Genomic DNA, 26,717 nt, shown 5'->3' on the forward strand with positions numbered 1-26,717 from the left:
TGTATCTGTGTCTGTGTGTGTGTATGTGTGTGTGTGTGTGTGTATCTGTGTGTGTGTGTGTATCTGTGTGTGTGTGTATGTGTGTATGTGTGTATCTGTGTGTGTGTGTGTATCTGTGTGTGTGTGTGTGTGTGTGTGTGTCTGTGTGTGTATCTGTGTGTGTGTGTGTGTGTGTGTATCTGTGTGTGTGTGTGTGTGTGTGTGTGTGTGTGTGTGTGTGTGTGTGTGTGTCTCTGTGTGTGTGTGTGTGTGTGTGTGTGTGTGTGTGTGTGTGTCTGTGTGTGTATCTGTATCTGTGTGTGTGTCTGTGTGTGTGTGTGTGTGTGTGTGTGTGTGTGTGTGTGTCCTCTCAGTGTTGGATGTGGTGGACAGCAGTGAGGTGGTCGGCAGTCTGACTGTGTGTGTGGAGGGTCTGGAGGCTCTGCAGGCCATCATCATGGAGGACCAGGCAGGACCAGGACTAGGACCAGGACCCTGAACGAACCCCCGTCTCGTCTCTGCTTCCAACAGCATGAGGCATCGCTGACTCAGCATCAGCTGACATCATCGACCAGACAAACTAACGACATACATGGGATGTTTCAGGACGGGGTCTGAGGCCTCAGGGTTTTCATGTGATCCGGATCAGACTGGAACTGAACATGTTCTACATGTCAGTGAGTTTCACACTGAAACACAGTCTTGTTTAAAAACTTGATCAGTTTCAGCTCATGGTTGAAACGCACCTCTGGCCAGATGTTGGTCAGGCTCAGGTGATACAGTGACCTGAGCAGCCACCAGGTGGAGCTCTGAATACAGTCTGTATAAAACACAGAAGAAGAAGAACTGAAGACAGGCGTCCCTCTGCTCTGACATATTAGTGAGTGTTTAATGTCCAACAGCTGTTTAATCCAGTTTTTATTTAATTAGTTAATGATGTTTTTAATGAGTCCGTGTGAGTGTGCTGATCCAGGTGAGCGGACTCACCTGCACAGTCCAGACTCTTGTGTCAGTCTCTGTCTGTTTATCGCAGAGAGTACGTGCCTTAAATCTGTTTCCTCTGAAGTTTTGTGTTGTGCTCTAATAAAGAGAGTTTCTCTTCACACCTGGGTCCAAATGTCATCAATGTCATCACTGCACAGCTGTGTGATCCAGCATCGACTCTGATATGAATCTGGTCAGTATGATCACAATATTCAATAATAATCAAGTACACATTTTACACACAAACATCCTGCTCAAAACCACATTAGCTTAGCTAAAAAAACAGTTGAAGTAAAAATGAAGAAAAAACTGAAAAGAATAGAAACTAAATGAATAAACATAATGAGACTCATACATACGTCCATGTGATTACTGCTGTGGGCTTTGTTGCTCCATGTCTTATCTCACCTGACTTCCTCCAGTGTTTTTGACACGAAGCCTTTGCTGTTCAAAATAAACATTTTTACATTTTTTTTTTTTTTTTTTGTGAATTTTTGTTTTCTTTCTTCCCAGAAAAAAAAAGTCACTTGCCTCTCGTGGCTTCAGTAATAAACTGTTCTTATAATGTATTAAATAACTGTAAATCCAGAACCTGTCATCACCTCAGGTTGAAACGTGTTGACTCTGAACTTCCTGTTTCTGTTCCTGACAAGTGAGTTTAACAGTGTTTGTGTGATCAGCTGTTGAGTCTGAGTTGACTCTGGACTCTTGGACTCAGTCCTGTTCCTGATGTAGATTTAGGTCTCGTCTGCACAGAGATTGTTAAACAGCTGTTGTCTGTAGAGGCGAGGCCTCGGCTCAGTGGGCGGCAGGATGTCAGCTCCAGCTGACACAGACGGGACGTGTGGAGAAAAGACTGAGGAGACACAGAAACATCAACATTGAACAGCTGAGGACGGAGACACTGTCACTGCGGCAGGTAAAGATTCATTTACTTCTTTTATTTATTGAGACTCTGCAGCAAGTTTAATGTCAAACTTTACCTGCAGCTGCTTTTATCATTTAAGAAGAACAAGACTGAGATTTTTGTGTTTGTCTTCTCACGTTACAGGAAACATCTTTGACTTGGGTAACGATCAGCAAACAATAACATTAAATCATCTGTATTAATGGAGCACTTATTCATTCTTTGTACTGTATCATTGAACATATTCAGAAATTAATTAATTAATGAAACTATTGTGACTGAAAATAATTGTCATGATGATGAATGTGACTGCTGATGTTTTAGAAACCAGGAAATAATGAACCGAGTGATGATCATGAGAATTATTTCTAATGATAAGACCTGTAAATATTCTGTTTATATTTTATGTTACACTGAAAACAGGAAGTCAGGGATCAGCTGTCATGGAGGAAGAGCCTGTGTTTGTTGGTTTGTTGTCTCATACGTTTTGGCCACAGTTTGTGTGTTTGTTGTGTCTTTCTTTCCCTGTGACATCTCCATGGCAACATCCTAAATGATGCTGCAGTCTGTCAATGAACGTCCCTCTGTAGGAATACAGCAGGACGTCCACAGGACTTCAGCTGTTCATGAAAGTTGACCATTCGAGCCGAGCCGCACACACAACACACTGTTATTACTGTGATGCTGCAGCAGGAGGTATGAGATGAGATAAAGATAGTATCTATATTAGATAAAGATAATATATAGATGAGATGAGACTAAGATTTTTGAGTTATAGACGGGATAAAGATGACATAGATGAGCTAAAGATGATATATAGATGAGATGAGATAAAGACGTGATGGAGAGGAGATAGAGATGAGATAACGAGATGCACATGAGATGAGATTGAGATCAGAATCTCATCCAAATCACCAACATAAATAAGATGAGCTGAGTCAAAGGAAAAGGTAGATTTTCAGCCTCAGCAGTAAAAGCAGAACATAGCAGCTGATTGATTATGAACTATTATTGTATTTGTTTAAGATTGATTGTTCTCGTCCACTGCAGTGTAGTTTTCATTTTCCTGTTGAATCTACTTTATTTTATTTTGTCTTTTTAAAACCTGTTCACAGTCTGTTTATCACCCTGTGTTTCTTTCATGGTTGACTTTTATCTTTTGAGTGCAGCCCCTTGTGGTTGAACGACATTTCCAGTTGAGTTTGTGGGTCAGAGACCAGGACCAGGTTTTGTGATTGTTCAGCAGCAGGATGATCTCCTTCACACAGATCTGAGAGTCAAGTAAAAAGACTTCATCAGGTTCATCGTACAACACAGTATAAAGAACTTTTAAATAAAGATGGACATGAAACAAACCAAAAGAAAGGAAATAGAAAAGAGCAGTCATGTAGAATTACTCAAGCTTGTGCTAAAAGTGAAGGTGTTTATATTAAATGTTCCTGTTTAATGCGGCAGACTTCACAGTGCTGTGTAAACACTGCAAGTGTCTCTAACCCGTTATGAAATAATTTAAAAAGAAGAGCAACAAGACACCAAATAAAAACACATAAAGAGATAATAAAGAGAGATATAAAGACACAAAGAGAGATTTGACATATGGAAGAACTCATTAAAAAACACTTTAAAACTCATTAACTGAGAAGTTCTCATTCATGTAAAGCTGAACATCGTCATCGTAGAAGTGATTAGAGTCAAACTGATGGACTCTGTGTCCTACTGAGAACATGTAGAGAATAACAGAGGACTCAGGACTGAACCCTGAGGAAGTCGTTACCTGACTGGTATCTGGCCTGTACCAGACTGTACCTGTGTACCTGTCCCCCCCCCCCCACGGTCAGTCCAGGATTAGACTCATGAGACTGTTGGTGTGTGTCCTCCAGCTGCAGCACAGACGTCACCATGAGTCTGGATGAGGACGCTCGCTGGCTGGAGTGGGTCACAAAACAGTTTGAGAGCATCGCGGGAGACGACAAAGAGATCGACCTGGACGAGTTTAAAACAGCTCTGAAGGTCAAAGAGGTGAGTCACTGAAGCTGACACACAGGAGACCTGATGCTGGTTTAGACTCTGACCTGTGCTGTGACCTTGTGTTGTCATGTGTGTGTTGTGCAGTCTTTCTTTGCCGAGCGTTTCTTCGCTCTATTTGACTCGGATGGCAGCAGCTCCATCAGTCTGGACGAGCTACTCAAAGCTCTGGACCTGCTCATCCACGGCAGTGAGACCGACAAGCTCAAGTTCCTGTTCCAGGTCTACGACGTAGACGGTCAGTACCTGAAGGTCCAACACAGAGACAGGAGTGCATGCAATGCATTCTGGTCTATTTAGGCCACTGACTGATGTATCAGGTGTTCCTCAGGTGTTCTTCTCCTCCAGTTGAAGGTTTCTTGTGTCTGCAGGCAGTGGCTCCATCGATCCAGACGAGCTGAGGACGGTCTTAAAGTCTTGTCTGCGTGAGAGCGCCATCTCTCTGCCGGAAGAGAAACTGGACGACCTGACGCTGGCGCTGTTCGAGTCAGCTGACAAAGACAACAGTGGCTCCATCACCTTTGAGGAGCTGAAGGCCGAGCTGGAGACGTTCCCTGAAGTGATGGAGAACCTCACCATCAGGTCTGACATCATCATCATTGGCGTTATCATCATGACCATCATCATCAACATTATTATCATCATCATTATCATCATCACCACCATCATCATCATCATCATCATCCCCATCATCATCATCATCATCATCCCCATCATCATCATCATCATCATCCCCATCATCATCATCATCATCATCCCCATCATCATCATCATCATCATCCCCATCATCATCATCATCATCATCCCCATCATCATCATCATCATCATCCCCATCATCATCATCATCATCATCCCCATCATCATCATCATCATCATCCCCATCATCATCATCATCATCATCCCCATCATCATCATCATCATCATCCCCATCATCATCATCATCATCATCCCCATCATCATCATCATCATCATCCCCATCATCATCATCATCATCATCCCCATCATCATCATCATCATCATCCCCATCATCATCATCATCATCATCCCCATCATCATCATCATCATCATCCCCATCATCATCATCATCATCATCCCCATCATCATCATCATCATCATCCCCATCATCATCATCATCATCATCCCCATCATCATCATCATCATCATCCCCATCATCATCATCATAATCATTATCACCACCATCATCATCATCATCATCATCATTATCATTACCATCATCATCACCATCATCATCATCATAATCATTATCACCACCATTATCATCATCATCATCATCATCATCATCACCATCATCATCATCATCATCATCACCATCATCACCACCATCATCATCATCATCATCATCATCACCACCATCATCACCATCATCATCATAATCATTATCATCATCATCATCATCATCATCATCACCATCATTATCATCATCATCATCACCATCATTATCAATCATCATCATCATCATCACCACCATCATCATCATCATCATCATCATCATCACCATCATTATCATTATCATTATCATCATCATCATCATCATCATCATCATCACCATCACCATCATCATCATCATCATCATCATCACCACCATCATCATCATCATCATCATCATCATCACCATCATTATCATTATCATCATCATCATCATCATCATCATCATCATCATCATCACCATCATCATCATCATCATCACCATCATCATCATCATCATCATCATTATCATCATCATCATCATCACCATCCCCTCTCTCTCTCTCACCCCCCCCAGTGCTGCTAACTGGCTGAAGCCTCCTGACCTGGACCAGAAGAAGCGTCAGACTCCCCGGTACCTGACCCGGGCCTACTGGCACAACAACAGTCGTAAGCTGCTGTTCCTGTGTGTGTACGCCTGCCTCAGCCTGCTGCTGTTCATGGGGGCCGTGCTGCACCACAGCCAGGGGGGGGCCTGGTTCATGGTGGCCAAGGGCTGCGGACAGTGTCTCAACTTCAACTGCACCTTCGTCATGGTACGATCCATCAGGACGGAGCACACGGGGGGGTAGGCGGTCAGAGCTGGGAGGTCAGGAGGATTATTTACATCATGTTTATAATCCAACATATTTTACTGCACAGCTACAAACATATAATGATCTTCTGAAATATGATGCAGAGCTTCATCATTAAACTTCACAGATACAGCACACGCTGTTGTGATATCAAAAGGATTTATATTTAACAATTTCACTTTATGTGTCTGATGAGTTTTTATTTTCTTTATGGAATACTTTTCTCTTAGCAGCATCAGTTCGTCCATGTGGAGACACTTTTATACATTATTATACAAACATTAATTTACATTAAAGCTCCATACAGTCTAAAGGTAGATGTAGTAGTCCTTGTCTTAGACTTAGTCTTTGGTCTTAGTGTTTAGTCTTTAGTCTTTAGTCTTAATCTTAATCTTAGTCTTTAGTCTTAGTCTTAGTTTTTAGTCTTTGGTCTTAGTGTTTAGTCTTTAGTCTTTAGTCTTTAGTCTTAATCTTAATCTTAGTCTTTAGTCTTAGTCTTAGTTTTTAGTCTTTGGTCTTAGTCTTTAGTGTTTAGTCTTTAGTCTTTAGTCTTTAGTCTTAGTCTTAGTCTTTAGTCTTAGTCTTTAGTCTTAGTCTTAGTCTTAGTGTTTAGTCTTTAGTCTTTAGTCTTTAGTGTTTAGTCTGGTTTAGGCTCTGACCTGGAGACACTGAGCCACTGTGTGTTTGAGTTTATTTGTTCCTAAGATCAGCTGTTTGTGTTTGAGTTTATTCTTAAGATCAGATGTTTGTCAGCCTCATGACTGAACCGCACATGTTGTTACTGACTCTAACTGTTGTGGTTGTGTATGTGGACCTTACCTGTGCAGGTGCTGATGTTGCGGCGCTGTCTGACATGGCTGAGGGCCACCTGGGTGGTGAGGGTCTTACCTCTGGACCAGAACATCTTGCTGCATCAGATCGTGGGCTACGCCATCCTCTGCTACACCCTGGTCCACACGACCGCCCACATCTTCAACTTCGGTACAGACACTCAGGAGACAGGTACAGAGACAGGTGTCCTCCTCAGTGTCTCCTCATGTCCCGTCTCTGTGTCTCTCAGTCCAGCTTTCAGAGAGCAGTGAGTTCAGCCTGTGGGAGTACCTGCTGACCACACGGCCCGGGATCGGCTGGGTGAAGGGGACAGCCTCTGTGACTGGAGTGATCCTGCAGGTGGTGATCTGCCTGATGGTGCTCTGCTCCAGCACCTTCGTACGACGCAGCGGACACTTCGAGGTGAGACACCCGGACACTGAGGGATGACGGGGAGGTGGATCAGGTGGATCAGGTGGATCAGGTGGAGGTGGATCTGATTGATACATGTGTTTCTAATAATCAGTTTGCAAGGCAAGTTTATTTCTACAGCTCCATTCAAAAAGAGCTTTACAGGCTGGAAATTAACAATAAAACATTAAAATAGCATTAAACAACAATAAAAACTATTTTGATATATATTATATATATATTATATATATATATATTGATTTTATAATAACAATATTGAAGTAAGTCATTTGAAATAAAATCAGGTCAGAAACTGAAGACACCAGGATTCATTTGTAGTTCGATACAAGTGTGTTTTTCTTCTTCAGGTGTTTTCTCAGGTTCTTCCACAAACTTCTACAACAGAGAAAATGAAGTTGGTTTCTCATGTGTTGATAACAGAATCTGAACATTATGTGCTTTAATATAATAATTTATCATTTAAAATGTATTTTTCTCTATAGATCCTCACACTCTTTTTCCAGAATGTGTAAATGGTCCAGTTTTCTTCTTCTCTGCACATAAAACATGCGTTGTCTCCATGGTAACCTGCTCTTCCAGCCTTTTGCTCTGTGTGTGTGTGATGTGTAAATGGCTCCACCTGGTGTCTGAGTTCAGTTACTGCAGTGATGACCCTGATCCAGATCCTGTAACACTGAATCCTCACTGACCACAGGAAGTGAAGGTGGTCACATGATCAAAATCTCTGACTGCTGGTTGTCCTGCAGGTGTTCTACTGGTCTCACCTGTCCTATGTGTGGGTGTGGTCTCTGCTCATGGTCCACTGTGCAAACTTCTGGAAGTGGTTCTTGGTCCCGGGTCTGGTCTTCCTGCTGGAGAAGATCGTGGGAATCGCAGTGTCTCGTATGGGAGGTCTTTACATCGTGGAGGTGAACCTGCTACCGTCCAAGGTGACTGGAACCAGATCAGACCTGAACCTGAACCTGAACCTGCCGAGTCTCAGAGCTGAACAGCATCACTGGTCGAGTCACAGACAGACGATCGATCACTTCACTGATATTTACTTTTACATGTTTCCATCAGAAATTCATCAATAAATATTTGAATTCAGCTGAATTAATTTATTCAAACTAAAACATCTAATGTGAGGAGTCTTCTCCCCTCAGGTACACACAGCTGGTCAGCGTGTGATTGGCTCCTGCTGTGGATGAATGTGTGATGATGTCTCAGTGGTTGTGTTTGTCTGTGCTCAGGTGACTCACCTGGTGATCAAGCGTCCTCAGTTCTTCCACTTCAAACCTGGAGATTACGTCTACATCAACATCCCAGTGATCGCCAAGTACGAGTGGCACCCGTTCACCATCAGCAGCGCTCCGGAGCAGTCAGGTACGACTCACCTGTGTCTTCACCTGAGAGCGAGTCAGTGAGGGCAGAGATCTGTGTTTACTCCTCACAGTGCAGCAGCTAACTAACAATCTTTCAAATGTTTCTTCCCTTCTGTGGCCAAAAAAATGAAAAGTGAAAATCCCATTTCCCAAGATGGCCGCCATTTCCAGCTCAGGACACACATGTTTTACCACAGAGTTTTAACCACTGGACAGATTTGAATGATTTTACAGTTGAATGCAGTTTTTTTCAAATTATTTGTATATTATTTATATTTTTTTAATGTATTCTTCGTTATCTTTATGCTGACGAGGTTTGTGGCCTGTCCCTCTTTTAATTTGTTAAATGTAGGTAAAGGTTTCATTTTTTACACTGAACTAAATTTCTCCTTCTACGTTGTAAAAATGTTTGATTTGACACCTGGATCGTTCATGTGGGGAAACTGTGGGAGGATTTACTGCAGAAAAATTATATCTCCTTGACAGAAATGTCATCCATCTTGGAAATGGCGGCAATCTTGAATTTCTGAGTGGCTAACGTGTTTTATTAAAAGAGTAATACTAGTACTTATATCTACATTTGAAAGATTTCTGCTGAAATATGCAGTGATCTGCTGAGCCATGACACAGGATCTATTTGTGACATTTTCTATATATATTGTATACACTATATACAGTATATATACAGTATCTAGTATATATACTGGATGTAATCCTGAGTGTGACCTCAGTCTGTTCCTGCAGTGTCTCCATGTTTCCATGATCAGTGACAGACTTGAACCTTTAAATGAGACTAGGAGGATCCACATGTTGAAACTGGACCACAGTGACTGATTCTCAACATGACACAGAGTCAAACAGCTGAGAGCAACAACGTCATCTGATTTAACCCAGTGTGGTGCCGCACCCTGACTGCTGCTGTGACCTTTGACCTGCAGACACTCTGTGGCTGCACATCCGCTCCATGGGTCAGTGGACCAACCGACTGTACGAGTACTTCAGACAACCAGAGAGTCCGACCGTCAGCCCCAAGAGACTGGCCACCAGCCTGAGGAACCGCAGACAGCTGCTGAAGGCCCAGGTCCACACACACACACACACACACACACACACACACACACACACACACACTCACACAGCTGGTGTATGGATGCTGGTTGTTTGCAGGAGGAGCTGTTCAGCTCCACAGACTGTAACCGAGCCGTAGCCTCTAATGAGGACGACGCCATCGAGCTGACCATGTTCCGACAGAACGGCTCCCAGTCCAGCGTGGCCCCGGGGTCGGTCTGTGGATCTCAGGGGCCGGTGGAGAATCCTCCAGACGAGCTCGGGCCGGCAGAGAGAGGAGAGGCCCCTCCTCTCAGGGAGGTAAAGCTGTGTGGTCTTCAGACGTCACCTGTGGTTCTGGTTCTGGTTCTGGTTCTGGTTCAGGTTCAGCTTCTGGTCTGTGACCCACTGTTCTCTGTTCACGCTGCAGATCTCTGCCAAGTTTGGAGAGAACCACCGGTTCTGTAACATCAAGGTGAGAACATCTTCTGTTTTATTTAACGACTAAAGATAAAAACTAAAGACTAAAGCTAAAGATGCTTCATTGTGACATCACAAAGTTCCAGAAGTCCTGACAGCTGGTTTTAAGGCTCAGTTTCTGAATACAGGCTGTGTGCATTTCTCTGTGGACTGAGGCTTTGATACTTTCACAGTATTAATATAGAAGCTAGAGCTGATCTATAATCACACTACACATGGACACAGACCTTTACACTGGAGGAGCTTTGAAGACTCTGTTCCCCAGAAGGAAACCAGATCCCTTTAATCCCCGTCCCTGGTGACACGGACCAGGTTTCAGGTTTACATGACACTGAGGAAATCCTCTTCCAGATGTGAACCAGCTGTGACTCTGTGTGTCTGTTGTGTGTCAGTGTTATGTAGACGGACCGTATGGGACCCCCACCAGACAGATCTTTGCCTCTGAACATGCCGTCCTGATTGGGGCCGGGATCGGGATCACACCCTTCGCTTCCATCCTGCAGAGCATCATGTACCGGTAAGTAAGGGGGCGTGTCCTGGGCTGCATGAGGTCAGAGGTCAGATCTAGCTCTGATAGATGATCCTCTGACACAGATACCGGCGCAGGAAGCAGAACTGTCCCAACTGCAGCTACTCCTGGTGTGAGAACATCAAAGACAGCGACATGAAGCTACGCAAAGTAAGAACACATCAGTGATGTCATGATGTCATGTGACACGTCATAATAGGGTGAAACAGTGAGGGGGTGAACAGATGTGCACCTGAGTCTGTGTGGACCCTGCAGGTGGACTTCATCTGGATCAACAGAGACCAGAAGTCATTTGAGTGGTTCGTTAGTTTACTGACCAAACTGGAGATGGACCAGGCCGACGAGGAGCCTGAAGGTGAGTGAGAGACATCGGGGGGGGGGTTAACCCGGGGGGGTCAGGATCAGACAGGAACCTTCACAGAACCGTCCCCGTGTCCCTCCAGGCCGCTTCCTGGAGATGCACATGTACATGACGTCAGCGCTCAGTAAGAACGACATGAAGGCCATCGGCCTGCAGATGGCGCTGGACCTCCTCGCCAAGAAGGAGAAGAGAGACTCCATCACTGGACTGAGGACCAGGACCCAACCTGGAAGACCGGAGTGGGGGAAGGTGAGGAACTGTCACACTCTGTCACTCAGTCACTCTTTGTTTTACAGTTTTAACAGGAAACGTATTGAACATGTGTGTGTGTGTGTGTGTGTGTGTGTGTCAGGTGTTTCAGAAGGTGTCAGAGGAGAACAAGGGGAAGGTCCATGTGTTTTACTGCGGCGCTCCAGCTCTTGCTAAAGTCATCAAAGCTCAGTGTGAACACTTCGGTTTCAACTTCTACAAGGAGAACTTCTGAGGAGGTGTCCTGCTGTATGCGTGTGTGTGTGTGTGTGTGTGTGTGTGTGTGTGTGTGTGTGTGTGTGTGTGTGTGTGTGTGTGTGTGTGCAGCAGCAACAACCATCTGTGTTGTGTTTCCTGCCTCAGTGTGTTGTCAGTAGCCTTGTGTTAGCCTCATGTATGACCTTTTGGTTAAACTGGTGACACATCAGTGATGTAATGTACCTGTGCGCACCTGTGTAGGTGACAGATGTTCTGTCAGATCATAATATAATAAAGTCTCTGTCGTCTCCCTTGATCTCCTCATTGATCTGATTGTAGCAGCTGTATCTAAATTCATACACATCTGTAATAGAAGTAAATAAACTGTGGAACACAAGGACGTATGTCTGCAGTTATGATACAATCAAAAATGAAAATGAGCAAAATCAATATTCACATAAACAAAACCAATATCTCCAGCAGGCACCTGACTGATGACACGGCAGGAAACAAACCTGTTGGAGAAAGTTTATTTGAGTTTGTTCAACAACAACATGGAAAGACTCATTAACAGGATTTAAACAGACGTTTACAGTTTGTGGTCCATCGATTGGTCATGTGACTTTTCAAGAGGAACGTCCGTCTCAGGCCTGTTTCACATTTATTTCAGACAAACATTTGGGAACTCCTCCCACCACTGGAAGTGACAGTAATTAACTTAATGTGATGAGCAGTGTGACCTGAATCATCCAGGGAGGCTACATGTTCATCCCTGTCTCCACGTGTGTTAGTCCCTGATGGTTTCAGTGAAGCTCCTCTTTGTTCTTCCCTTTATTCACATTGGAACATTTACAAACAATCAGACGTATCAGTTCTTAATTAAAAGAAACATAAAGATTCAACAAAAAAGACGAAAAATAGTCAGTTATTTGTATAGCACATCATGGTACATGATGATCATTCAATGTGCTTCACAGAAATAAAAGAATCATAAAAATAGAAGTAAAAAGCACAATAAGAAAACTGTATAAAACAACAAATAATAATAACAAATACACAAATTTAACAAAACAAGGACAAATATATAATTGAAGTGACAAACTTCTTCAGAAAAACATCTCAGAATATATATTAACTTCTTGTTTCTTGTTTGTACAAATTTAAGACTGAAAGTAATGTTCAAGATCAGTTAGAAAGCATTTAAATGAGAGACTTGATTGATGAAATTTTACCTTATGAATATTACATTTTTCTAGTAAAATCAGGAGGTTAACAATATTGAATAATTTTTCCTTACATTCAGAATAAGTGAAAATTACATAATTGTTCGTTAATAAAAAACAAACAAACAAAAAACAATTTCACTTCATTAAAATAAAAAATTGATCCAGACTAATAACAGAGATTATTTCCAGGGTGTGTAGTCGATGTAAGAGCGGCCTCCTGCTGGTGTAAACTATATTATTTTCAATTAGATTTAACTGCACGAATAAGATTCGTACTAAGAATATGTTCATTATTATACTTATTATAATTTTCCCATATGATTACATCATAAAGACCGTGATTTTAGTGAATGGAGGTTTGTGTTACGTTCGATTAGTTGTGATCGGTGCTCTGCTGATCAGCCTGTGTATGTGGCTAGCTAGCAGCTAGCTAGTTACGCAGTAGCAGTTCGGCGTCGGGCAGCTAATAAAACATTGGACCAATGCCTTAGAAACCCCGTCTCCTCCGCCTCCTTCTGATAAAATGAATGTTGTCTGTTGAACTCAGTGGACGCTGTTAATCAAATTCACCGTCAAACACCGATGTTAGAGGCGGAAAGATCATTATTTGCAGCGGCCACATTTTCGCTTTTTGGCCGAGCTAGCTAACTTGCTAGCCTAGCTCCTGTTAGCCTGTTAGCACGCCTGTGATGGCACAGCCGGAGAGCGACGGGATAAAGGAAGGTAGGCCACACACTCCGGTTTTATTTCTTCTTCTGGCACCTGGGTCGTTGTATCGTGTGATGATAAAGTGTTTGCGTGTTTAACTTCGCGCCAGTCTGATTAAAATCGTAAAAACTCAGAGCTGCTTTTTCCAGGTCGTCGGCTTGTTAGCTGTATCCGGGACGAGCTAATGTAGCTGCTCGGCTAGCTAACATCTCTTGATTTAACTTTTTAACTGGTTGTTAACGATTCTGTAAGAACTGAGCTTCAGGTTGGAGTCGTGTCGGCCAGAGAACAAACTGTGAGTCTGAACAGAATCAGTCAACATGAAGAAGTTGGTTAAGTCAGTGTGTTTGTCTGTTTTAACGGATATAAATGTTTGTTTTGGTGTGGCTTCATCCCTACATTAAACTCCCCTTTCACACAGAGTTCAGCTTAATTTACAGACAGACTCGGGGTGAAATAACCAGCCTGAGAGAATAATCACTGACACTGGTTATTACATGGACCTGTGTGTGTGTATATATGTGTGTGTTGTTGTGACTGTTGTGAATGATTCAGGTGCAGGTGTTGCTCACCTGTGGTCTCTGTGGAGATTTTGACTGAAACAGTGTGAATGGATGAAGTCTAAATCTGACAGTGTCAATTGAAGTTGTGTAGAAAGGAAAAACCTTTTTTGAGCCACATTGTTTTTTGAATGGATGGTTCTTTATTGTCATTCAGCTGTGGGTTGTTGTCTTCATTAATCAATAATTTGGGTTGTCTATAAATCATCAGACAGTCACTTAAAAATAGCCATCATAAGTTTCCACAGGGTGACACCTTCAGATGGTTTGTTCACTGTCGGCAAAGAAAAACATCAAATGTAGAACAGACACTGTAAACAGTGGAGAGTTGTTATTTTTAGAGAATTGTTTTTCTGATTTCAATTTTATTACATTTCATAATTCCACAATATGAAAACACAACCGTCTCCAACCAGCATGAAACAGGAGAAAAGAAAAACAAGCAACGGATATATCAACCACACAAACAAACAAACCAACAAAGATAGAACAGAAATGTCCAGTAAACCTGCCACATGAAGAATCGGTCCTTGTAGAATAAACATCAAAATAGTGTCCATGTGTTCCATCCCTCCACATTCAGAGCTCCCCCCACCTCACACGAGTTCATTTACAGATGCAAATAATAACATGTTGAAACGGACAGTACACAGAAATAAAAAGTGTGTTCATTCACTTCCTTAGTGAGTGAAATCCTTGTAATCATTGTATTTTTCTACCTGGTTTATGAGGCTTTATAATGTTCTTTCACACTCCTGAAATCATTGTTATTTTTACAGAATCTTAGAAAAAGAATGTGTTGAAGACTCGTCTCCTCTGAGAGCACCTCCTCTCTGAACTCCTCTCACACACTAACACCAACTAGTCTAACTAACTTACTGCTTCGCCTGATCTCCTTCCACTTTGTCTAATTGAACACATTTAGTATTTGTGTGTCCCGCTGCACTGAAGCTGTAGTGATGTTTCTCATGATCAGTGTAAATGTGACGGCGTTAGCGCAGCTGTTAATTTGCACGTGTGGTCTCGACACAGCTACTGAGGACAAACACAACAAAGTATTTTCTACAAAATGAAGTTCCAGTAAAAATCTGAGAGAAAAGAAACAGGAGGAAATGTAACACGACACTGATGACTGATAACAGTCAGAGAATAAATCAGTGCAGCGTAGAGGAGCACTCACAGACCTGCACCCAGACCTCCACCCAGACCTCCACCCAGACCACAACATGCACCCGACTTCATATTCATAGTTAATGATTCAGATCTGCCCCAAATCATAATGAGTTCTTCTCTGGACGATGGTCATGGTCCATCCCTCCTCCAGGTTCAGTGCCGGGGGCAAGTCAGTAGTTTCTGTGTAAACAGACAGACAAACAATCAATCAATCAATCAATCAGACACAGGTGAACACATGACATCGTTGGCAGAGAGAACAAGTTCATTTGTAAATCATCAGACTGTTAATAAGAATACAATATAGTTTGGTTTTAAAACTTTTGTTGTTCATTCATTATAGATAAACCTTTACTAGACCAATAAGTGATTATTCAATCAACAGAAAACTAATCAATGACTATTAAAGTGAAAGTGTGGAACGAGCTGTTTCCAGCAGGTCTGATGTTTTCTGTCGTTCATGACGGTAAATGAAACGTCTGTGTTTGGAGACCCGGACCGGTTCAGGTCCAGGTCTTTGTCTCTGGTTCAGACAGGTTGACAGTTTGTGACCGGTTGATCTGTGGACCGAGGGTGTGATGTCAGAGTGTGGTGCTGATCTTGATTGGTCGTCCGTGTTTACTGAGGTTCACTACATGGGGTGTTAAACAGTGATGTAGAGACTCTAGGTCGTATTCAGTGTTTATCACCAAATGGTTCCAATGATTGATCAGCAGATTGATAGGAAGTGATCAGCAGCTTCGTCTCCTTCACTTATTGAACAGATGTTCTGACTCCGTCTCCCGCTGCACTGACGCCTCTGTGTTTCCTCATTATTATAATATTTGTGGTCTCAGGTTCAGGTGTGACACCTGTCTTGACCTTTCATCACATAAAGCTGAACATTGTTCATTCTGGATATCTGAGGCTCAAACAACAAGACGATCAATCCATACAATCATCTCCAGATTCATTGATCAGACAGACAATCTTAAAGAGGATGTTTCCAGATGTTTCCACTGAACTGACTCTAGATGTTAAAACATCTTATGATTTAGTAACATGAACATTACAGCAGCTTCAAACCACTGATGTTTTCTATGTTACAATTATAGAGCTGGAACTAACCTGTATTTTCATTATTGATTAATCTGCTGATCATTTTGATTACCCATCACCACGTCCTACAGTCCAGGGTGATGTCATCAGATGTCTTCTTACTTCTGCTCCTCCTTCTTTCTTCTCTTTCTCCTCCTTCTTCTCCTTCTTGTTTCTTCTTCTGTCTTTTTCTTCTCCTTGTTTCTTCTTCTCTGATCTGAAACATGCTCCCACTAGAAGATTTGATAACAGTGTATCACATTCTGCAGATGATTATTAATTATCGTGGTAGAGGAAGTGACGCTCACAGTCTCACAGTGAAGTATCAGATGGAAACAAAATGGAGTCTGTGGAGCACCAACTTGTTGTAATGTTATTAAACCTTAAAGAGTCTGGATGAGAAACTCAGTCAACACAGATGCTATGCTAGCTAACGTTAGCCTAAAGGCTGGAATGTTTACTGTTTCCTGTGTTGGGCTTATTAAGTCATGTGACCTTTGGGTTTGACACCGACTTCCTCATGTATTCTCACCTGCAGCCTAAACTCTGCATGGCGACGGACTGGCAGCAGTGGGAGTGAGCAGCCAATCAGCCAAGGCCCCCGGTAGCAACATGGCGTCCCGTCAGAGGAACTCGGTCCGGATCCTGTCCAACCGGGAGCGAGGCTCCCAGACCTTTGGCTCCCAGAGACTCCTGCAGCTGCTGGTGGAGGAGAAGGTCCGCTGGATGAAATGGCAGAGTCAGGTAAACACACCTGTACTGAAGTCCACCTGTACCTAGTCCGACACACCTGTACTGCTTTAATCCCTGTTTAAATGTGAGTGAATGTGTTTTTTGGCTCTGACAGAAAGTGGAGCTGCCGGACAGTCCTCGGTCCACGTTCCTGCTGGCCTTCAGCCCTGACAGGTGAGACCTCATCATAATCATAATCATTTATGGACTCTCTCTGGACCTGGATCCAGTCCCAGTTACTGTCGCAGCTGGTTTGAAATGACTTTAAGTGGTGAAGGTGGTGTTAATGACCTTTGACCTCTCTGCTCCTCTCAGGACCCTCATGGCTTCCACACATGTCAACCACAACATTTACATAACAGAGGTGAAGACAGGAAAGTGCCTACATTCCTTAGTGGGCCACCGTAGAACCCCCTGGTGTGTGACCTTCCACCCCACGATACCCGGCCTGGTGGCCTCCGGGTGCCTTGACGGAGAAGTCCGAATCTGGGACCTGCATGTGAGTAAGACCCTCGGGGGAAGTGTTGACTCCTCGCTCTGCGCAGTGAGTTCATGTGGCTCTGCTGCAGCTGCTCTGCTGCTTCAGTCAGCGTGGGGCTAGAGACGAAACGTTACCTGTCTTAGGTTTTAATTGATGAGCAGCAGCTAACGTGGGTTTGTTGTGTGTCAGTGAAAACATGGAGAAGACAGTCACAGCTGCTCCAGAGCAGGTAAACCCGCTGATACAAGCAGATGGACTCCATCTCCACTGTTCGGACCGAGGACACACATTTGATTATTTCTTTATTTATATCAATTTATTCTGCTAATAATTATAATGTATTTGATTATATTAAAATTATATAATGCTCTCCATTGATAATCAAGCTTCATCGACTCATTGAAAACGTCCTGCCAGTGACATCTGTCTCATATTCACATCATCAGTGACCACATTAAAATGAGCTGCAGACGTGTCTCAGTGTGCCGTCCGGGGTCATGTGACCCTGTGACAGACTTTACCCAGAGTCCTTTGGGTATAACTGACAGATGATGAACTGTGACTGCTGACCTGATCTTACTATCATCATCTCACCGAGACAACGACCTTTTCTCATCACATGTTCCTGGTGTTTCTTCCTCAGGGTGGGAGTGAGAGTTGGTTCACAGAGAGTAACGTGGCCATCGCCTCCCTCGCCTTCCACCCCACGGCTCAGCTCCTCCTGATCGCCACCAACAACGAGCTGCACTTCTGGGACTGGAGCCGACCGGAGCCCTTCGCCGTGGTCAAGACGGGCAGCGACACGGAGAGAGTCCGGTGGGTTCAACACTGACCAGAGCAGCTGAGTCGACCAGGAGACCAGCAGTTATTATAATAATAACCTCACTGAGGTTCAAAATAAGAGGAACACAGATTAAACTGCTCATGACTAATGATTGTCAGATGTAGAACAGCTGATCGCTGGGACTCTTCAAGTCCATTTAAATATATTAAATAAATAATAATGAATATTAATAATATTATAATATATATGATGATAAACCACGTCACAGAGTGATGCAGCTGCTGACGATCTTCACTCTGGTTGAAGTTGTTGTCAGTGATTGATGGTTGAACACTGACTCAGTTTGTGTTTGTTTGTTTGTTTGTTTGTTTGTTTGTTTGTTTGTTTGTTTGTTTGTTTGTTTGGTCATGTGCTGGTTTCAGGTTGGTGCGGTTCGACCCTCTGGGCCACAACCTGCTGACTGCGATCGTGAATCCGTCCAATCAGGTAAGAACTGACGCTGGTCACATAATCATGACTGTCGCCGTCCTCTGGTGGACACTCTGTGTCATGACAGTGTGGGCGGAGCCTGCTGACTGCTCTCTCTCTCTCTGTCTACCCCCCCCCAAGAGCGAGGAGGACTTGGAGGTTCCCATGGACAGTGTGGAGATGCCTCACTTCCGTCAGCGCTCCTTCCTCCCCACCCAGCCGGTTCGCCGCACGCCCATCCTCCACAACTTCCTGCACATCTTGTCGTCTCGCTCCCCGGGGGCTCAGGCTGGAGGCGAGCAGCCCCGCCCCTTAGGGGATAATGGAAGCAACGTGGGAGAATCTCCCAGCATGCCTCTGGCCCAGTACCCCAGCTCTGACCGCGGGCCCCCCTTCCCCGGCTGCACCCAGCACCTGGGCATGGTGTGCCTGTGTAGTCGCTGCTCTGTCAATCGTAACCCCCCCCTGGGCGCCAACGGTTCCTCTGTGACCCCCTCTGATCCCAGGGTGTCAGCTGACACTCCCCAGCCCCCCCCGGCCTCCACCTTCTCCTCGGCCCGTACAGAGCCCCGGCAGCCGTCGGAGCGCCCCTCGGCCTTCACCTCAGTCTACTACAGCGCCGGCTCCTCTCTGAACCCCCCCGCCCCAAGTGGCGTCGAGCCGCACTCCGCCTCCAGACCAGGACCCGACTGGACCTGCAACCTGCTCGGCATGAGGGAGGGGGGGGTTGGCCAGGGTATGCTGCCTCCCAGAACCTCCTCCTCCTCCTCCATCAGCCTGCTGTCAGTGCTCCGTCAGCAGGATGGCTCCTCCCAATCCCCCGTGTACACCTCCGCCACTGAAGGGCGGGGCTTCCCCCAGCAAGGAGAGGGCGGGGCCAGAGACGCCGCGGGGACGAGCAGCGGGCACCACCCCTTCTGGGACGGCTCTCGCAGCAACACGGCGTCGTTCAGGAACGTGCTGCAGTGCAACCTGAGCCGCTACTTCATGGAGTTTGACCGCATGCAGGACCTGGAGCCGCCGCTGGGGGGGGGCATGACGGACGGCAGCCAGGAGCAGAATCAGGAGCTGCTCAATAATAACATGGACCCTGACAGACCCGGGCCTTCCTCCTCCTCCACCGCCCCCACCATCATCCACTACCAGCCTCCTCTCCCTCCCCCTCCCTCCTCCCACAGCCTGGAGAACAACGTTCCTCCCCCCGCCTCCCGCGGTCACCTGAACCGCTGCCGGGCCTGCCACAACCTGCTGACCTTCAACCACGACTCTCAGCGCTGGGAGCGCACCAACCAGGCCTCCTCCACCTCCGCCTCCTCTCTGGAGGCCCCCACCTCCTCCTCCTCCTCCTTCCCCACCTCCTCCTCCCCCTGGCAACCTGAGGAGAGCAGGAGGACACTAGAAGCCCAGCCCCAGGAGAGGAGGGCGCCTCCGGAGCCCAGCGAGCAGCCCCCTCCCTCTGGAGGAGGAGGCGCAGGAGCAGTGGCCTTCCCCATCGGCCCCTCCTCCACCCAGCCTGGGGAGCAGACGGTGGGGCTGGTGTACAACCAGGACACGGCGCAGTGGGAGAGGGTGTACCGGCAGGCTGCTGCCGGGCGCTCCGCAGAGCCACCGGAGGCCTTAAGCCAAGAAATGCCTGTTGACCCCCCCGACGAGGACTCGCTAAGGAGGTACGAGTAATAAAGCCGTAATAACCCCATATAACCCTCTGAAGGCGTGGACGTGTATACTCTCCCAAACACCTCCTTGTCTTCAGAGCGTCGTCACTCTGCGACACGTTAAATTAGAGAATCGTCGCTTTCTAACGAGCCGCTGTTCGTTCGTGTTCGTCGCCGACTCCCATCGATACACTGACATGAAAAGTCAGAAATGATTTGGAGTCTGGAGCTGCTTCCTCTGTGTGTTTATCCATCGAGTCTCATCCTCCATCTTTGATACTGACGTCTAGAGTCCGGTCACTGAATCGGACACTCCTATTGGCTCCAGCGGGAGCTCTTGCAGCCAATCAGAGAGTCTGACTCAGAGGCTTGAGTGGGAGCAGTGCTGTGAGGAGAAGTAGTTCTGAGAGCAGCTCCAGAGAAGGAGAATAACTCATGAACAGATAAAGATAGAAACTTGAAATCATGATGCTTCACAGCTTTTATCTATAAAACAAGGAAAAGTTCAAGGTCCGTTTCTTGTTTTTTCTTGTTTTATGAGCCACTGACCTTTATTATACTGGACAGCAGTGGTCGGCAACATATCAATATCTGGCCCGCCATTTTGACAATATGATTATTTTAAATAAAAGAGAAAAGATCTCGGTCTGAGCAGCACCAGTTACCTGTCACTTCCTCTTCAGCGATTTTACCCAGAAAATAAAAGCGCGAGAAAGTCCTTTTTTACTTTTTTTTTCTTTCTTTTTTTTTTGTTTTTGCAGCAATGATTCATTTCAAGCTATTATGAGCTTTTATTCTGAAAAGATCTGAAAGGAAGTTCCAGAGTGTCTATTGTTCTATTGGATCAGTCAGACGTACAATAAGTGCCTGTGGGTGGACGAGTTACAAACATCAGAGAGAAGCATCAAAGCAGCGGAAAGATAGGAATCACAACTTCCTGTCAGGACTTTCAGAGTAAAATCAGAGTGGAACCCGAATGCAGATGATGAGCGAGATTTTGCATTGATCGTATGATCCTCATTGAGTGACATATATAATTAGCTGAGGTTGTGCTGATTCTGAATCAGCACTTAGTGAAACTTCTCAAATGTTTAGTTGTGGCTGTATCTGTGTGATAGTTGCGCTTTATATCAGGCTTGAGGTTGATACCTGGCTTCAAAGGGGGAGTTGAATATGAACATTGATCCAAATCATTTCCATCAGCTGTTTTCTGTAATGTCTGGTGTTTTTGTGTCACAGGCGACTGTTGGAATCGTCTCTGTTATCGTTGTCTCGCTACGACATGTCAGGATCCAGAGACCACCCCATCTACCCTGATCCAGCCAGGTAACTGACTCACTTCACCTACCTGATCCAGACAGGTATTCAGGCCGTGTCCACACTGATGTGTTTTCAGTTTAAAACAGCATTTTCAAACTAAACCAATCTCCGTCCAGACTAACACGCCTGAAAACACACATCACGACCATCACCTACACTGAGCATGTGTGAGCCGGTGTAAACAGGAAGTAGATTGTCTCCTCTGCAGTTGTAGCATTACAATAGAGAATGTAAGTGAACAACAGCTGCTAGCAAAGACAACAAGGTCAGTGACACAGTCATTCATTATCATGTTGTATTCACCACTGGTAGTCCAGGCTGATGAGAGCCAATCAGGAGAGACCGTGGGTGTGACCTCATCGTTTACAAAGGTTTCACTTTCTGTCCATCCAGACTACAACACTGACCCCAGAGTTTTCAGAATAAAACACAACCCCAGAGTTTTCAAAATAAAACACAATCCCAGAGTTTTCAAAATAAAACACAGTCCCAGAGTTTTCAAAATAAAACACAGTCCCAGAGTTTTCAAAATAAAACACAATCCCAGAGTTTTCAAAATAAAACACAACCCCAGAATTTTCTAAATAAAACACAACCCCCAAATTTTCAAAATAAAACGGGTCCAGCAGTGTTTCCAAAAGTCTCAATCTCTGTTTTCGGTGCTTGAAAACTCTGGAGTTGTGTGGACAGACGAGGAAACGTAGGAAAAGAGATGAGTTTTAAATTGAAAACGTAGTCGTGTGGACGGAGCCTCAGGTTCATGTCACATTTACATCGTGTTTGTTTGGGTTTAGGTGATTTCTGTGTCTGTCCTCCCGTTAAAGAGATAAACCTGACGTACAGGACAGAAGGAGTGAACACAGACTTCACCTGGTTCATGTTTCACTGTCACTTTCCTGCTAAATGAACTGCAGATAAAACCCTCAGTAACATGCAGATCTCATGTCCTGAGGAACACAGGCCTCCTCTCTGTGGTCCGGACAGTTTCATGTAGAGACTGACTCACTGCCTGTTGCTTTATAACCTGCACTCAGCAGCCACTGCTTCATACGACCTTGTAATGACTCTGTGAAGTGATTTTCAAACTGAGCTGAGTCTCACAACAGAGGATCACAGAGGGACTTCCTGTTCCAGGGGTCACTGAGTCCGCAGACCGGCCTCCATCCAAACACTGGTTCTGAGTTCAGACAGAAACCATAACTATAAATACAGACTGACAACAGAGACCTGGTTCTAATGTCTGTCATGCTGTTTGAAGCTGAGCCTGAGCCTGAGCCTGAACCGGTCCTCTCTGTGTCCAGACTTTCTCCAGCTGCTTACTATGCCCAGAGGATGATCCAGTATCTGTCCAGACGGGACAGCATCCGCCAGCGCTCGCTCCGTTACCAGCAGAACCGCCTGCGGGCCATGTCGTCGTCGTCAGACAGCCCCGCCAGCAACCCGTCCAGCTCCATGGACAACAGTGACGTGGACTTCGAGGAGCTGGAGTGAGTGGGACTCTGGTTAAACCTTTTTTTTTTTTTTTTGAAAGTACAGTGAGAGGTAGACAGGAAAGTCGGGGAGAGAGAGTGAGGCGATGACATGCCGCAAATGGCTGCGGGTCGGACTCGAACCCACGGCTGCTGCAGTTAGGACTAAGTCCATGTGGTACGCACTCTGGCAGGTGGGCCGGCGAGGCGCCCCCTCCCTGGTTAGACCTGGTCTTATGACGTGCTCAGTGTGTGGACCTGGTCTGTGTTTTCTTAGCAGAGCTGCTGTTTGAACAGAACAGCTGAAGCGTTAAGGCATGTCACACTGTGGTCACAACGTTTACTGAACACCTCCAAACTTTTCCTCCTCCACGTCTTTATTTCTTATTTTTATCTATTTAACGCACAAAAGAATAAAAGAAAAACAGGAAGCTACAAACACGTCAGCAGCAGTGAAATCTGTCCGACTTTATCTGTACAGCCGTTTTAAAACCCCCCCCCACACACACACACACACACACACACACACACACACACACACACACACACACACACACACACACACACACCCATATACACACAGAACAATAAATGACCAAGTGATTGAAACAATAAAATAAAACAAAATCCACAGGAAGTGAGGAAACACTGAAGACTGGAAAGTTAGGATGACGATAGAGATAAAATAATAAAATGTATTAATGTCAAACTCGAAATAAAAGGTGGGATATTAAAAGTCTAATCTAAATGAAGACAAAAAAGTGAAGATAAAACAATGAAATGCTAAAAGAGAATAAAAGTAGAAATAAAATAGAACTAGAAATGATCAGAGAGGTGATGAAGGTGGAACAGGTCGTCTTCAGGTGACTTACCTGCTGCTGTCTCACCTGTGATATCATTAGAACTAACTCTGTTACAGTACCTGTGGGAGGGGATCCCTCCCCTTCAAATTAAAAGCCCCCTGCAGGGTTGTGTGGTTATTTTTAACTTTTTCTGTTGTGTGAAACTTGTTCTTGTCAACAGGAGTTTGAAATGGTTTCATTTCATCTTGAGCAGAACCACGATGCAGTTCCCTTGTTTTAATAAGAGTGTTTCTACTTTACTTGAACCTGTCCTGTGTATTACAGTGAAGCTGGTTCTGGTCACCTGACCTCTCTCTTTATTACCCAGTGATAACGGAGACAGAGCGAGACACAGGACGCCACGAAACGCCAGGATGTCCGCCCCCTCCCTGGGTCGCTTCGTCCCTCGGTGAGTCAGCTCTGATCCTGAACTTGTACAGAGTCCTGGATCAGCTAGCTTTGGTGTTAAATTGGTTCTGGTCGTCATGGTTACGTGTCCAGGTCTTGGTTCTATGTTTTGTGGTTCTCCTGCAGGAGGTTCCTCCTCCCTGAGTATCTGCCCTATGCTGGAATCTTCCATGAGAGAGGACAACCAGGCCTGGCCACACACTCCTCTGTCAACAGAATCCTCGCTGGTACACACACACACACACACACACACGTACCTGTACCTGTACCCGTACCTGTACCTGTTTGGATGGATGATAAGTCTAATGTTCTGTTGTCCCATCAGGAGCGTCGATTGGAGACGGTCAGTCTGCGGTGGCCAGTAACATCGCTAACACCACCTACCGTCTGCAGTGGTGGGACTTCACCAAGTTCGACCTGCCAGAGATCAGCAACGGTACAACTCTCTCTGACCTCCTCTGTTCTGTGTCTGTGGGGCGGGAGGTTCGCTCGCCACAGACAGGTCACATGTGTCTGTCCTCCAGGCAGTGACCAGTCCCACAGTTAGAAACGTGACGTGGCACAAGATCATTAAAGCGATTAAAAGAAAATATCTTTTCTTAGAGAGAATTACCGTCTGCACTGTAAACTTGTTAACAGATAATATCGACTACCTGGAGTCACAGTGACGGCTTTGTCTCTAGCTGCTGTCAGCCAATCAGAAGAGAGACTCTGGGCCTCTCGTCTGATTGGCTGATCGTCCTGTTCTGTCTGGAGACTTCAGAGAGACTTTGGTACTTAAAACCACAGATTTATCCTCAAATCAAAACTTCAAATAAATGGAATAAAATTTCAAAAAATAAATAAATAAAAGGAAAAGTGTAAAATCTGGGACCTTAAAATGTTTGGTTGAACTTTTATATATTTTGTATTTATATATTTAAATATTTACTACTACTACTTTTTTAAGTATTTGATATTGTCATTTTGCAGTTTTTCTTTCTTTTTCTGTCACTTTGCTGCTGTAATACTGCAAATGTCCCCACTGTGGGACGAACGAAGGAGTATCTTATCTTAACTGTAACTCTCCATGACGGGGCCTGATGAGCCTGGGGGTCTTGGGGTCTGGGGGTCCGGGGACTAAGAACCAGACCACCAACTGTACTGTCCCCGGTTCAAGTCTTCTGTCCACTTGATGATAAAGACAGAGAGGACTCCTGTGGACTCGTGATCAGAGAGGAGGAGCTAATTAATGAGCAGAATGTTTCTGTTTCTTGTTTCCAGCTTCAGTCAACGTCCTGGTGTCAAACTGTAAGATCTACAACGACGCCAGCTGCGACATCTCTGCGGATGGTCAGCTGCTGGCCGTCTTCATTCCCAGCAGCCAGCGGGGGTTTCCAGACGAGGGTATCCTGGCCATCTACTCTCTGGCTCCTCACAACCTGGGAGAGATGCTCTACACCAAGAGATTCGGTGAGTCCAGACACTGTGGACGTGTTAAATCCAGAGGGAAAGTTTATTTCATTGTTTGCGGTTTCCTCTTTATCCTCTTAACGATCAGTTTGATCTTCTTCTACAGGTCCAAATGCCATCTCTGTCAGCCTGTCTCCCATGGGCTGCTACGTCATGGTGGGCCTGGCCTCTCGCAGGATCCTGCTGCATCCCACCACCGACCACATGGTGGCGCAAGTCTTCCGCCTGCAGCAGCCTCACGGAGGAGAGACGTCCATCAGGGTGAGACGGAGACAGACCGCGACTCAAACACTCAGATCAGTCAAAGTATCATCAGTTCAGACCCAGAGTCTCTTCATGGACCAGACAGGAAGTAACAAAATAAAATACCACGTTATAGATTTATATTCAGACAATCAGCTTCCTCCATAAACGGCTGTGATCACATGACCAACTGAAATCAAATCAGCTCCAGATATAAACAAAGGTCAAAGGTCAAGTCCAGGTGAATCATGTTTGAGACACTTTAATAAAAAACCCACAGAAAAAAAAACTGATATCAGATAAAGTTTTATTTTGGATATTTTCACTTTATCTGCCATCAAACAGACTTTTACTTTGAAACTGTTGAACTACTGTATTCCTCCACATATCAGCTGTTTGCATCGGACCGAGCTGAGCGTAGGTGTGTGTGTTCGGTGTGTGTGTGTTCGGTGTGTGTATAACCTGCTGCTGTGTTTCAGATGGTCTTTAACGTGGTCTACCCCATGGCTCCAGACCAGAGACGTCACGTCAGCATCAACTCTGCCCGCTGGCTGCCCGATCCTGGGATGGGTCTGGCTTATGGAACCAACAAGGGAGACCTGGTCATCTGCCGGCCTGTGTGAGTCTCTAACACCATCACACACACACACACACACACACACACACACACACACACACACACACACACACACAC

General features: G+C 45.1%; 2 protein-coding genes across 4 annotated transcripts in view; both read left to right on the forward strand.

The window, feature by feature from the left end:
* The first annotated feature begins 1,838 nt into the window (after positions 1–1,838).
* nox5 (NADPH oxidase 5) lies at positions 1,839–11,479 on the forward strand. Its single transcript, XM_022761626.1, has 16 exons — positions 1,839–1,882; positions 3,751–3,889; positions 3,983–4,133; positions 4,267–4,477; positions 5,679–5,916; positions 6,783–6,957; positions 7,028–7,188; positions 7,944–8,126; positions 8,430–8,562; positions 9,500–9,642; positions 10,039–10,083; positions 10,481–10,605; positions 10,683–10,767; positions 10,873–10,972; positions 11,061–11,227; positions 11,331–11,479. The coding sequence occupies exons 2-16, from the start codon at positions 3,770–3,772 to the stop codon at positions 11,460–11,462; spliced, it is 2,169 nt and encodes a 722-aa protein (XP_022617347.1). The 5' UTR covers positions 1,839–1,882; positions 3,751–3,769; the 3' UTR covers positions 11,463–11,479.
* A 1,604-nt stretch (positions 11,480–13,083) lies between these two features.
* Positions 13,084–26,717, forward strand: part of ambra1 (autophagy and beclin 1 regulator 1) — a 23,016-nt gene continuing 9,382 nt past the window's right edge. For 2 of the 3 annotated variants that reach the window (XM_022761595.1, XM_022761596.1), the window contains exons 1-15: positions 13,084–13,374; positions 16,708–16,913; positions 17,017–17,075; positions 17,217–17,400; positions 18,026–18,198; positions 18,589–18,652; positions 18,776–20,301; positions 21,529–21,615; positions 22,911–23,096; positions 24,249–24,329; positions 24,455–24,555; positions 24,654–24,764; positions 25,592–25,780; positions 25,887–26,041; positions 26,503–26,642. In XM_022761595.1, the coding sequence (XP_022617316.1) occupies positions 16,782–16,913; positions 17,017–17,075; positions 17,217–17,400; positions 18,026–18,198; positions 18,589–18,652; positions 18,776–20,301; positions 21,529–21,615; positions 22,911–23,096; positions 24,249–24,329; positions 24,455–24,555; positions 24,654–24,764; positions 25,592–25,780; positions 25,887–26,041; positions 26,503–26,642 (3,188 nt within the window). In that variant the 5' untranslated portion in view covers positions 13,084–13,374; positions 16,708–16,781. The remainder of the gene's footprint in view (positions 13,375–16,707; positions 16,914–17,016; positions 17,076–17,216; positions 17,401–18,025; positions 18,199–18,588; positions 18,653–18,775; positions 20,302–21,528; positions 21,616–22,910; positions 23,097–24,248; positions 24,330–24,454; positions 24,556–24,653; positions 24,765–25,591; positions 25,781–25,886; positions 26,042–26,502; positions 26,643–26,717) is intronic. The other variant, XM_022761597.1, reaches the window with a different exon arrangement.

This window comes from Seriola dumerili, unplaced genomic scaffold, assembly GCF_002260705.1.
Source record: "Seriola dumerili isolate Sdu_G_001 unplaced genomic scaffold, Sdu_1.0 BDQW01000417.1, whole genome shotgun sequence".
In the NCBI taxonomy this organism is placed as follows: Eukaryota; Metazoa; Chordata; class Actinopteri; order Carangiformes; family Carangidae; genus Seriola; species Seriola dumerili.

Coding starts and splice junctions, on each gene's coding strand:
- nox5 (XM_022761626.1), top strand. CDS start 3,770: ATGAGTCTGGATGAGGACGCTCGCTGGCTGGAGTGGGTCACAAAACAG. Junction 8,563..9,499: donor CAGCGCTCCGGAGCAGTCAG/GTACGACTCACC, acceptor TTTGACCTGCAG/ACACTCTGTGGCTGCACATC. Junction 10,084..10,480: donor ACCGGTTCTGTAACATCAAG/GTGAGAACATCT, acceptor GTTGTGTGTCAG/TGTTATGTAGACGGACCGTA.